Here is a 13,870-nt window from a genome sequence, read left to right as displayed (position 1 = left end):
ATGTTCAACACAAGCATGGAGAATTCAATGCTGGATTTGTTTTTCCTCTTGCTGTGCTTCAATTACTGTCTCTTTGCTTGGCAATGCAACACACACACACACACACACACACACAGGGAACCAAGCAGAAGATAGCATCAATGTTTAACAGCCGCTTGGCTTCTGGAGAGAGCCCCATTCTGAACGAGGGTTCAGCATGGGAGTCACACTCATTGTTAGAAGCTTAACGAAAGCCTTTGCTTTGCTCTAGAAAACCTTTGCCTTCCCTGTAACACTCCATATACACCATAAGCAATGTTGGTAAGCTTTCCATAATCAGAGAATTAGATCCGCCTCGGCGTCTAACCTCTCCTTTTGCCCCTACGGTGCAGAAGGAGTCGGGCTTAATTGCCTAACGTTTCCAGTGCAAAAAAAGGGAAACATAATTGTCATTTCCATCTAAGCCACACTGATCAAAGCTCTCTTGGCTACCAGCACAGGAATAGGAATTTTTGCCTACAGCTTGTCCTACTCGTAACTGTCTGCCAGCAAGATTCAGGTTGCAGTAGTCAAGAATTCCTTGTCTCCCTATGAGATAACTTCCAGGGTTCGAAGATGGTCTTTGTCTAACAAGGTTTCAATATTCAGATTCAAACTGAATTGTGCAGCTCAACCAAAGAACCAGAGTCTAATAATTTATACAGTCTACATATTTCTTCCATAAACGATACAAAATATATATGGGTTAGATAATATGACTACATATAAGTACATAACATGCAATAGAAGCACAATTAGTAGTCTTCCCCTTTGCTCATCCTGTATAACTGCGAGCACGGTGAATCACCATGTTACAGTACTGTACCGTGGCAAATCATTCTGACATACTGCAGCAGTCTCTTGCTGTTGCTTTTAAACAGCCAAAGCTGAGAATTTCAGCCCCACCGAGACAGCAGCATCTCGCGCTGTAACTCTGTGCTGTGAAATCTAACAAAGAGGTACACGTACCCAGGGTGAGAATGTCAGTGCGACCGGGCCGGGCCACATGGTGCTGCTGGATGGTCTGGTAGAGTGTGGCCTGGCACAGTAGCAGGAAGCCAAGGCTAATCCACATGGCCAACAACCAGGACATGGTAAGGCCGAGTCTGCAGGACAGCACACAGCAGGGGAGAAACAACAGGGAAACAGGGACAGAGTTGCATTAAAATTGTCCATACATATTTACAATACACACATTGTGTTTACTTGAATGTGCCAAACAAAAACAAAAAGAGAACATTACTGGTATATCTTCTGATACTCTGATATCACCTAGAAGTATTTAGACCAATATGTCTACTAGTATGATTTATTCAAAAGGTATGTGTGTGGGTATTTTCTTATAACACTGGGAATAAAAATAGAAAAGAGGAGCTAGAGGCTTCAAGGAAAAATAACCTGCAGACAAGAGACTCAAACAAATGATCAGACACAAAGTTTATCTTGTCAATATCTGTCTTTTCCAAATCTACTGTAGTCTGATAAGGACTTGGACCACACAAAAATTAATAATTAAACATAGAAAAAGGAAAATGCTGCAATCTCTTTGTCAAACGGTCATGATTTTATAATGAGATATGTCATCTCTTTGAAAACACACGCAGTTCCATTAACAACAGCAGCAGCAACACTGAAACCTTGAATATTCCAAAGGTTCATCAAAGACAGCATTTTAAGGCACGAACAGCCTTCTTGCAGATTTGTTCAGCGACTGCCTAATGGCTGGTGAGGGCCAGCATATGGAGACACGCCTTAGTCCTCATTGAATGATGAGGCTCTCCTCCTTTCCAGGTGTTATTTGCACTTCTCTCCATTCAGGACCCTGCAGTGGGAAATTTAAAAGCATCACCCCCACCTCCTCTAAACCAAACTGTGGCTTGGTGTGTTTAGGCTCCCTGCCGACTACATCCTCAGTGAGACTGTTTAAGGCTATTTGGAAAAATGAATAATCTTTGGACTGATCATCAGTTTTGAGAAGAATATATTTCCCCAAAATCATTCACTGTATCACTCAAACATCACAGACTGTTTTTTTTCTCCATTTGTCAATTTTACTGAGGTGCTGACTTTCTGAGGCAATCTGATGCTCTAATGTGACTTCTTTAATGTTCAGATTCTCCCATATTTTAATACACAAGAGAACATAAACATAAAGCAGACTATGAGCCCCAGGGGGTCTCTTGAACATGAACTCCAAACGAGGAAATTTCACATTAAATAAGGAGTCTGTATAGACAGAAACGTTTAATGCATGAAGAAAGTGTCATGAAAAGAGGCCCGATCCAATAAATCCTACGTTGTTTCCAGAAAGCACCAAAGCCACCGCTTGATTGTTTGCTCCAGCTGGACTACTTTCTGTTTTGATGTGCATGTGAGATAAAAAGCCATTAGGCTACTAAATGTTGCCCATGTGTTCTGTACCCGCAGTGACATTGAGACTGCTTAATATTTAAAATTAAGCATATAATTATCAACAGCACATTGTAAATCCCTACCCCTGCACTAAATCCAGCATAATCCGCGGCTTTGTGGAAATGTGAACTGGTCCTACGGGTATGTTTTCCTCTTTCTCCTCTTATTTTAACCACACAGTTCGTCAAGCTGGCTTCATTTTCAGAAGAATCGTTGCGCTTGCATGGTTAACTGCATATTGCATAGAGACTCTAAGCTCCTCCCGGGCCATCGGAAGGCATTCTTGCCGAAAATAAAATGTGGTTCTTACCAGCAGCGTTTTACCAGAGGGGAAGACGCACGGCAGACTTAAAATAAAACGAACAAGCATGGGCATCATTTTAAAGGAACTTCAGAGGGGAAAGAAAGCCGTGTTCAAGAAAACACAGGCAAACTCTTATGATCGCTGTTGTGGTTTCATTTTCTCAGCGCATGAGGTTTTTGTTTTTTATAAATATCCATCTTCTTTTCCGGGCGATATGGAAAGACACATTAAAAGCACTATTCTGAATTTCGTAGTGTCACGTTCAACGAGAGAGGACAGCGTGAGACGCGGTCAAGGAGTAGAAACAGCAGACACACCTGCAGGCGCATAACCTACTGATGCACCTGCGTGCAACGTCGATTTAACAAAATCAGACTCGATTTGTTTCTCGCAGCCTGCACTTCCTCTACTGTGGAGACAACTTCAGTGATGACTCCCAAAAACAAACGTGTCTAGATGTCACACAAAAGGAGTAAACCACTCAAGATGATGAGATGACACATGCTCCTGTCTTATAAATACATCTTAACTAGAATTATATTAAATATCATGCCCTTTCAGTATGTACACTGTCTAGTGATGAATGCAACATATTTTCCACATTTAAACATGTTTGAAGCTTCTATAACATATTGGCCAAAAACAATGTTTGTATGATGATGTGCAGGGTGTTTTTAGTAGAAACTGTTTTCCATGTTTCATTACTTGCACACAGTCACATCATCTTTACTCAACATTTTTCAACAAGCAGTGTTTTGTGGGAAATGTTTCCTAAGACACAGTTGTCCTAGTAGATCAAGCCCGCACCCCACCCATCCCCTCCACAAACACCGGAGGTATTCCTCGAAAGTCCCACACCCTTACCTGAGCAGTGTGTTCAGGAGGAAAGGAGCTCAGAAAAACCGCCTGCCTGCCCAGCAGACTCACGCCTCTGTCTTAAATCCATCCATACTTTGAAGCCAGGGATTCCCGCCTGAAAATTCCAGTACCAGGTATGCCGAACTCCACACAAAAGGAGGTAAAATGCTGTTCTTTCTCCTCCAATTTTCTCACCTCTGGACCCCCGCTGCTCAGTTCCTTTTGAAATCCGTGGCAACACAAACACTCACCAAAAGCAAAACACCCAGGGGTCTAAGTCACAAACTGGCCAGGATTTGAGGGATGGGAGGCTGATCATGTCACTGCTGTATCAGCCACATACGAGCAGATCTCTTGTCCTCCCCTTTCTTCAGTCTGTTTCTCTTCTCCGTCTGTAGAACTCCTATGTTGTGATGACAGGGAGCTAATTTACCCCCCCCTCACTTGTCGTCTCCTTCTCACGCGCTCAGCGGAAGGCTCCAATGGAATGACTGCTCTGTCTGCTCTTGGCTGCGTCCCCCCATTGAGAAGCTGTGCTGATAGTGTGAGCCTCAGTCCTCTCTCCAACGCACTAAGTAGAGAGTCTGTGTCAGAGAGGCAGAGCGAGTGATTGTGAGTGTGAACGTGTGTGTGTGTGTGTGTGTGTGTGTGTGTGTGTGTGTGTATTACAATGTAGCCCAGCTGGAAAGAGAGAGGGGGGGGGGGAGCTGAGAGAGATCACATGTCTTAAAGCAAGACTGCCCACTTCTGCATCAAGACATCATCAGCAAATGAAGCATGCTTTATCTACCCACCCCTCTTTACATCCTAACCTCCCATCCACAACGTCAGGACGCATGCGAGTATAGCCTTCGGCTCACTTTGAATGTGTCTGAGTGTACCCATGTACATGTGTATGTGCGTGAGTTGGAGAGGGTGTGGAGGGAGGATGACTGCCTATGCCTGTTTTAGTCATCCCCCTCCAGCATTTGAGGGGTGAGAGTGAAATATGCTCAGAGCACAGCACTTTTAATACAAGGCAGAGTGGATCATCAGGGCTCTGCAATCACCATATTATCTATTATGAGCTGACTGTGCTCTTCCTACCTGTTTTTGTGGTGATGAGTGGGGATTAGTTTTTACAGTCTAACCCTTTTGAATGTTTCCCAACACGGAAACAAACTTGCATCTGTGGCAGCAGCCGGGAAGAGCCTGTGAGCATCCTTCCGTCACTCACAAAGTGAATCTGCTGGCTCCGAAAAGGAAAGACATCCACTGTCCTTGTATGTGTGTGGGTGTGTGCATGTGTGTGTGTCCACTGTGCCTGAGCCATGCAGGGAGGTGAAAGCAACCCTTCTTGTTTGTGTGGAGTATGTTTTCCTCCAACACATTTCCTTCTATATGGAGGAGCGCCCCTTTAAATTATACTGTTAACCAGAGATTTACAGTATATGCCAATCCCACACACCTGCCATGGCTGACTCACTCACAGTCTGACATTTCGCAGAAAATGAACCCTATGATACTCACAACAATACACAGCTGAGGGGCTAAATAGGCTGACACACACTGAGGATAGGTTTGTTACTGTGGGGGAGTACAGACAGATGAACTTGATGATGAATATCCGGATAAACTTTGTCTGAGAGCTGTAGCTGTGGCCTGTTATTTTTGTTGTTGTTGTTGGGTTTATTGCATGCTATGATTTGTGTGCTTACAGTCCATCCTTGTGTGTCTCAGAGAGCTATGATGCAAAATCATCAGCTTCCTGATTGGCTGTTTTTATCTAGTTACCTAGTAGGTGGAATTTTCCAGATGTTTAACAAGTCGTTCAATTGCTGGTCACAGTGTAATCCCACAGAGCATCCTGGGCCATCTCTGCTGCTGCTATCACCTCTGCTTGTTCTTTACACAGCAAAGTGTGATTTGACAGCCAGATGCAGACAGCCTTATAGACTTACAATCTGCAGGGCAGAGATGGGCTGAATGTACAAAAACTGTGCAACAAAATGGTGGCAGATATGTGTGTATGTGGGGGGGATTTATTATTCCCTCTGTTGGATTCCTGGAAGGGTGATGTGAGTACCTGAGTAGGTATATTGTAGCTGACAGAGACTTACTCTTATGGCTGAAAACTAGGCAAAAAACCAAGAGTGGTGGGGTAGTTGTTCTGGATGTGTTTTTGCCTTTGGACTGTGTCCTTTCTATTGACATACCTCTGTAATAATACAGTGGGAATGCAGTTATGAATAGTGAAGCTGCCATCTGGATCTCTGTTGGGTAAAGCACACCACATGTTAAGTGATCAGATTCACATTAAGCAGGAACTGCAGAGTAATTACCACATTGATTAGTGTTTCCACACTGTCATGCTATATTTGCACAAAATGGCTTGATTACCAAAAAACAGGCTTATTTGTATTTGTGCTTAGTTGTTGATATTTCCTTTTGTAAGGAGCATTAATAGCATGCACGCTTGAATTTCATTTTTTCTTCAGAGCTTAATGTTTTTATGATCTGTCCCATTGGACTGAGATGAAGGCGTGATATGAAACAGGTTCACAAACAAGCCTCAGAGGAGAACTTAAGATTGAAGGAATCCAATTACTACATGTTTCTTTCAGCAATGTGCAGGACCAACACAAGTCTCCCGTTTGTATCGTAATTTGTTTCCTTTTGTTGATTTGTTGCAGTCTCCTATTTTCATTCTGCGTCAGTCTGAGCTGTGTTGGGAGAATGCACTGGGACAACAGAATTTCACAGTAATTCTGGATTGTTGTTGTGGTCCTGCTCTTCCCTGTTTCCTTTCTCTGGGGCTTCGATCATTTCCAAACAGCTGTCGCTGTAGCCAGTGCCAAGACCTAACCACAACCGACCAATCACTGGCCAACTCTGTGTTTGGATCTGGGCAGCCCTGTTAAACAGCAGCGTTTGCCAATATCGCTCTCTCACTCTCTGTCTTCTTTTCTCATTCTGTCGCTCTTTTCTTTCTGTTTCTCCCTCTGGCTAATAAAATTATTCCTTCCAGTCCAGCCAACAAGCTTCAATATGAACTCGCTAGTAGTACCAACCCCCCCCCCCCTTTTTAAAAATGTCCATGTCCACTATTATTCCCAAATACATCTCAACATTTCTCACTGGAGCAAACCAAGCATTTCTTCATCTGATGAGTTGTTATGTTAGTAAACCTACTCTCCATAGACACTCACTCCATAAAACATTCTATCAGAGAGAAAGGTAAAATGACACAAGGAGGCAGAGACAGAAGGAGAGAAAGAAAATAGCAAGAAAGCAGGAAAGATTAAGGCAGGGAGCGAAAATTCATTTGGAAGAAGTATGCAGCGGCAACTCTTGCTCAGTGGTGGATGGTGAAGGGAAGAAGATGATTAATAAAATGAAGGAGCCTGATATGTAGAAATAATTTATTTATTAGTTCATTTCTGATGGAACCTGGCTCTGAGGATATTGTCAATTTTTAACAGTGATGTTTTAAGTGTAAAAGAAAAAGGCTGGTGGATCTACAGTTCTCCACACATAAACCTCTCAGGCCTTCAGCTCTTCTATTCTGTCAGCAGATCCTATGAGAATGAACCCCAACATGTCTGTGTAAACTCTAAAAGGACGTGACACAAAAGCATGTTGTTTATGAAGCAAGTCACAGCCGTGAACAAATATTTTTGCTGTCACGTATCTAATTTCTTTCTCATTTTTATCAGGAGGCAAATTTATGCCACTTAGTCAACTTCACAGCACACTTATTGGACTATTTTTAATTCACTGGTAGTGTGACATTATAACATTATATTCTGTCTTAGGGAAGAGGTTGGGTTAGATGATTTGGTATACTGTGTGTGACTTTGTGGTAAATTGCAGTTTGCATAACATCTCCTGACCCACTCATTTGTCAATACAGAAGCCTCTTATCATCCCATTAGTGCAGGGCATATACAGACAGGTGACAAATGAAATGAAAAACCAGTAAGGTGTTGGGCCACCATGTGCCGCCTGAACAGCTTCAGTGCGCCTTGCCATTGATTCCATTACATAACTTCTTTGACATAATACCTGTGGTACATAGGATTGTGATATGGTCGTGTTAGCTGGTGTAGTCATGTAGAAAGCTATAGTATTTTGCACCCGATAATATTAGCAACTGGTTGGCGTTAGCTGGCGGGCTAACAATTAGCCTTTCTTCTGTTCACTTTTCACCCTTCATCATCTCATTCTCGTTTGGCCTGATGGGCCCACAACTTTGTTGTTGTTGTAATCCTTACGTGGGGTTTATGTTGGAGTCTGTGTTGTGCTGGGAGCCGGTTGTTTTATGGTGTTAGTGGACTGCATTCCGTTAGCTGCTGTGTTGTCCCTGTAGTTGGAGAGAGGCTCGGGAGCACACATGCACATGCTACATCCCAACCTGATACAGTCACATAACAAGTAGAATAGTGGCTGTTGCAAGCAACAGAGAAAACAGGCTTGTGGATCAATTTTAAGTGAGGTTAGAGTCCAGAAAAAAAGGAAGTAAAAAAATGATTTATTAAGTGATTTCAGTGATAACTACATATAGCCCCTTTAGTTTTAGAGTTCTGCTTTTAAAGCTAATCACAGTATTTTGAGACACTGCTCTTAAGTGATGCATTCTCTGTCTCTCTAAAGGGCACTTGAATGTTCTATATCCTTAAGGTACACTGAATTAAGGAGTTCCTCTTGGTTCTGACCTAGGTCCCCTACAATTTTGAATTTACTACTTGGTCAAATAACCCATAGCCAAATGTCTATGAAAATTCTCAGTCATCCAGGTCATAGTTATCCAACGAAGGTTAAAGTCAAGGGCAACTGGACTTGGTTGAAGTTACTGGAAGACGTTTCGTCTCTCATCCAAAGGACTTCTTCAGTTCTGACTGACTGGCAGGGAAACTCAGCTATTTAACCTCAGTCGTTTGCCAGGATCGTCGATACTGCTGGTTCATTAGTGTTCCTGGTTGCTGTAACGACAGTCATTACAGTCGTTAGGACTACCCGAGGCCAAGACTGAACGACCATCGTTGGTATCTTCACCTGAGGCCAATAGGTTACGTTTGTTGAGTTTCCTCAACATTTTTGAGTTTCCTCAACATTTTTGAAGTGGAATGTCCTTCCACTTCAAAAATGTCCACATGCAAATGTGTTTGTTTATGAAACTGGATCATTTTAAATGGTGGATATCTAATATCTTCCTTAAACTAAAAAAACAACCAACACAAGATCCACACAGAAATACAAAAACAGTAATAATAATAATAATAATAATAATTGTAACAGCAGGTCAAGCAGGAACATGGGGACAGCAGGAAGCCCGCAACCACAGATCCAGACTCTACAGCTACGGAGCCGGAAATACCTACAGAAAGCAGTAGAGGGAGATAGGGAAAGGGAAGAAGTCGAGTTATTAACATGTATTAATGCAACACGTTCTCACTTCCAAGTCGTCACATATGGACACATGGGAAAAGTCCTGTAGTGTCACTTTTGATATTTAACTGAGAATTCCAAGAAAGGAGGTGATTTGGACGGACTGCGGGCCAGAAGCCGGACTTTCGATGTGTTTGTTCTCCATGTGAAACAAAAAGCAAAATATTGAATGTTTTTATTTAAGTTACGTAGGTTACGTAGGTTATGTAAGCTATGTAAGTTTACTGAAATTAGTTATTTTTAACCCAAGCCATGATCTTTTCCTAAACCTAACTAAGTAGTTTTGTTGCCTAAACCAAATTGTGACATTTCACAACATTAACAACATGATGTTTAAAAATTTATGGAAGGTTCAGGACTCACCTGAGCCAGCCCTAACTATAAGCTTTGTCAAAGCGGAAAGTCTTAAGCCTACTCTTAAATGTAGAGATGGTGTCTGCCTCCTGAACCTAAACTGGAACCTGGTCCCACAGGAGAGGAGCTTGATAGCTGACTTTTGGAGGAATTACAAGTAATCCTGCATTCTGGTAGCGCAGTGCTCTAGTGGCGTAATAAGGTACTCTGGGCTCTTTAAGATGAGATGGTGCATGCCCATTAAGGGCTTTGTAGTTGAGGAAAAGGATATTAATTTGTTTTCTGAATTTTTTAGGGAGCTAGTGCAGAGAAGCTAAAACAGGAGAAATATGATCTCTTTTCCTTGTTGTTATCGTTACATGTGTAAAACATACAATACAAAAATCCAAAACTTTGTCGCCCATTCTTCGAATATACAAATGCAATACATATAATGTGTGCAACTAGGTATTTTTTGTTAACACCAAATATGTTGCGCTCTACATGCATTTATATATGATCTTCCTTATTACTGCATGGCATGGGGCAACGTTATGCTGATGAACATAGGACTAGCACACTATAAATCTTGGCAAACAAATCAACATCTGTCAGTCTCTGCCACACTTAAATCAAATGAAGCCACACTTTTACATCAAATGAGAACATTGAAATTGAAAAAAGTGTTGCAGAGCAGTTGTCATACAGTAAATCATGTGTAAATTGCTTACCCAAGAGATCTGAATTCACTGCTCACTTTAAGACCATCTCACTTTAAGTAGAATTCAAGAAAAACAATTGTTTTGTTCTGTTGCCTGTTAACATTACATCCTTTTTTTGGAATTAAATCGAAGTCAGCACCATTTTGTACACATAATGTATACTCATATGTACAGTAGTGTTGAGAAACAGCACTGCAGGGATGAAATATAACTAGATCATCAGCACACAAAAAAATCCACTGGCATGGATTCAGTTTTTTGAATATAAAGCCCTGCGATGGACTGGCAACCTGTCAAGGGTGTACCCCGCCTCTCGCCCACTGTAAGCTGGGATTGGCTTCAGCCCCCGCGACCCTGTATGCGGGATAAGCGGTTGACGATGAATATAAAGCACTTTTGAAGGCCTCTTTTGTTTTGTAAAGTCCTACACAAATGATAGTCATTATTTTTATTAAACTGGCTTTAACTTGTTTATTAATATGTATCTTTAAGATAATTTATTGCTCATGGCATCCTTGCACTCAAAATTATTGAAATTGCTAAATATATGCTTTTGTGTGTTTTGTGTGGAAAAGTACTGTATGTTTTAAACAGTCTGTATGCTGGTGCCTTTCTACCCAAACTCCAAGGGAATATTACTTGCCACATATTCAATCATATACTGTTGCTAGCAGTGAAAATAAGTTGTGGGGTTTTTGTGTTTGAAGTAGGTCAGAAATTCTGTGCTGGTAATGTGCTGGGACTCACCAGGTCTCAGCAGGGGACATTTTCTTTCCCTTGCCGGTTCAGGATGGAGGAGTAATTGAGCGCTAGACGACTCTACTCCTGGAGATGATGGCAGCCATGGAAATGTCCCCTCACAGACCAATAAAAATGTCCTCTCCTTCTTGCTGTAATTGGACCAGGGACAGTGGGGTTGGGTTCTGGCCTGAGGAGACCACCTGTGGAAATGCTTTGCTCAATACACCACTATTAAACTGATGAGACAGGGGACTTGATGAGAGAAAAAAGCGTGATAAAGAGAGTAATACTGATGAGAACAAGGAGACAAAAAGACAGAACCCACTCTTTTCACTTTTAAAACTGTAAAAATAGCAGATATGTATCTGTATTGCTCAAGGCCTCAACAAAATGACAGCTGTCAGTGTGTCAACACTACTTACCTGATGTCAGAAATTAATCATGAGCCAGTGTGAAAAAGAGTGATTTATTTGACTGCTTGATAATACAGATTGGTACTTTGTCGTGACAAGACTCTGGTTTAGAGCTACCACTGAATTAAATTTCAAACCTTAACCAAACAAAACAGGGTCAGTGAGCCTTTTTGGGAGAATTCTCTGTACCTTGTACACATCCAACAACAAAATGCATTTTATATTTACATATTTTCACATCCAGCTACGAGTGTTGATTTTTAAACCTCCATTAAGTGATTTTTTGGCCACCTGAGGGGCATTGCAACAAGCTGTAAACAAGATGTTGAAGTTGATATGTTAGCAAACAGTTGCCTATTAACACATCTATCAGACGTGGACCATCATTTACATTCATTAGAAGACCATTTAGTTGTTTTTTATTTCCAACAACTCCTGAAGGAAATATTTGGCTCTTTAGTAGTTAGTAGCTCCACTGTGTTCACCGGCTAGTCGCTAACTGTCTGTGTGACATTTGGTACTGGGCAGGTAGTGTACAATGGATTTATCAGAGCTTTTCCACTGAAACAAGCTGCCTGCTGTGTCTGGAAATGGCACTGATGAGAGCGGTGAGAGTGAACCAAAACAGCAAAGTTGCAGTAAAAAGTTGTGAAAAGGAAAATAAAGGTATTTTACCACAAAGGCATTTCATAAAAGAGACATGACTAGACTTGACTTCACATTTTTCAGTGACCTACCCTTGGTTGCTGCAGCCAAACTGTACCCTTGACCTTTTCTGTTTTTATTGACTGAACTCAACCTTTAGATAACATTGTCACATGATGAACAACAGAAAATATTTTTAGTTTATAGGGAACAATGCACATTGATCAATACTAGCACTTTGAAAACACCAGTGTAAATGTGCCAGAGTAACAACGTGTTTTTTAGATCTTTACCTGGTAAATACTCCAATATGTTCACCAGCTAGTCATTAACTTTGTCTTCCTTTTAGTGCTGGGCACTAGTGTGCAGTGGATTTACTAGACCTTTTTTGCTGAAAACAACCACCTTCTGCTGGAAGGAGTGTTGATGAGAGCAGAGAGAGTGAAGCAAAACGGTAAATTTGTAAGCTAAATAACCAACACAACAAGCTGAAAGATAGGGAAAAGCAGATTTGTGGGATTATTCTCTGTGGGTTCATCATTACAATCAACCCCTTCACATTAGAAGCAAACGAAACATACAGTAGTAGTAGCATCATCACAAGATCGCTGACATAATTGCTGACATAATCCGCACTCGTGTGCGCGTGTGTTGGCGTCTGTAGCTACCTGTCGGAAGCTCCGTCTTAAACCGGACTCTTATCCAGTTTTAATCCACACTTTTTTGTTACATTTTTTATATCCTTTTTATTTAACTTAAGTTTTTAACTTAAGTTTTACGTGGGTTAAGGATTTTAGTCATCCGACATGGATTTTAAGCTAGATGACCGTAAAAACGCTATCAACGCTACTGACCACAACAAAGCTCCGGCGACTAATGTTATGCTAGCCGAAATAACTCTGCCCCATGAGGACTGCACACTCCTCAAGAAAGCGAACAAAAAGATTGCTGACCTTATGGAAGATATCCAACGACTTTCAGAGAGACTCAAAGAAAAAGATTCCCTGCTGACTGGCTTTATGGATGTGGCTTCAGTACAAGCCAAACAGATTGTTTCTCTTAGCGCAACCGCCAACATCCAGGACACCGTGTTATGGAACCCCTCTAGCCTTCCCAGGCTTTCTTCCTGCTCGACTTTGAAGCATCAGTCAACCTGCGCTGAAGTGGTGGTCCGTGGCTGCAAGAGAGGCTCGGACGGGGCTGCCTCTCCTCCGCACATCAGCCTCTCCAACCGCTATGCAGCCCTGTCTGACGACACTCCGGTCCATCCAGCGGATGCACCTGCAGCTTCGAGTCTCCCTGATACAGATCTCTTTCGGCGGACAGTGCCTGCCGACACTGTTGCATCTCCTCCACGGGGCTACATCTCCTGCACTGGGCCCCCAGTCTGCCGCTGGGCCGCTGGGCCTGATAGGCGGCCGTCATCCCGGTCAAAAACCTCCGCTTCCCGACGTAGGATCCTGAAGGAGGCTGTGCTCAGACGCTCCGGAGGCCGTCTCTACCCTGCACCGTCGGGTAGCCCTTCTCTCAGGTATGTTACTGCTACTCCAACACAACACACGGCAGCTCACACACTCCATCCTCAGTCCGCACGCAGTGTTGAAGCAGATTCTGCTCAGTCCTGTTCTGGAACCCCACAACCGGCATCTCCTCATCTTCTTTTCTCCCCAACCACACTAATAATTGGTGACTCCAAAACTAGAAACATCCGTTTCTTTAACGCTACCACTCACTGCTTCCCCGGTGCCACCACGGCTGACATTTTAAAAAAACTCCAGGACCTAACGCCATCGCTCCCGTCCTCCATCACAAGAGTGATAGTCCATGTGGGAACAAATGACACAGCTCTTCAGCAGTCTGAGCTGACAAAATCAGATTTTATCGTCTTTTAAAGCAATGTGGAAAGTCTGTTTTTATCTCTGGTCCCATTCCCACAGTTGGTCGCAGTGCTGGCCACTTCAGTAGTCTCCTTGGCCTCCACGACTGGCTCCAGTCCA

At 42.5% G+C, this 13,870-nt stretch overlaps 1 protein-coding gene across 8 annotated transcripts in view; it reads right to left on the bottom strand.

The window, feature by feature from the left end:
* The window catches only part of LOC119886526 (chemokine-like protein TAFA-1), a 131,216-nt gene extending 127,046 nt beyond the window's left edge, over positions 1 to 4,170 (bottom strand). For 3 of the 8 annotated variants that reach the window (XR_005441500.1, XR_005441499.1, XR_005441501.1), the window contains exons 1-2: positions 3,599 to 4,162; positions 988 to 1,124 (exon numbers count right to left, since the gene is read on the bottom strand). Coding sequence is in view for 4 of the 8 variants with exons in the window: in XM_038697322.1 (XP_038553250.1) it covers positions 988 to 1,111 (124 nt within the window). In the remaining 4 variants the exon portion in view is untranslated. Of the gene's footprint in view, positions 1 to 987; positions 1,125 to 2,740; positions 3,019 to 3,598 lie in introns of those variants that run through there. The other 5 variants (XR_005441502.1, XM_038697322.1, XM_038697325.1 and 2 more) reach the window with 5 other exon arrangements.
* Between the last annotated feature and the right edge of the window lie 9,700 nt (positions 4,171 to 13,870).

The sequence above is a fragment of the Micropterus salmoides genome, unplaced genomic scaffold (assembly GCF_014851395.1).
Source record: "Micropterus salmoides isolate LMB-PRFRI ecotype aquatic unplaced genomic scaffold, ASM1485139v1 Ms_hic_scaffold_4, whole genome shotgun sequence".
Taxonomy (NCBI): domain Eukaryota; kingdom Metazoa; phylum Chordata; class Actinopteri; order Centrarchiformes; family Centrarchidae; genus Micropterus; species Micropterus salmoides.
The sequence above is the reverse complement of the archived record's forward strand: the minus strand, read 5'-3'. Positions and strand labels throughout refer to the sequence as shown.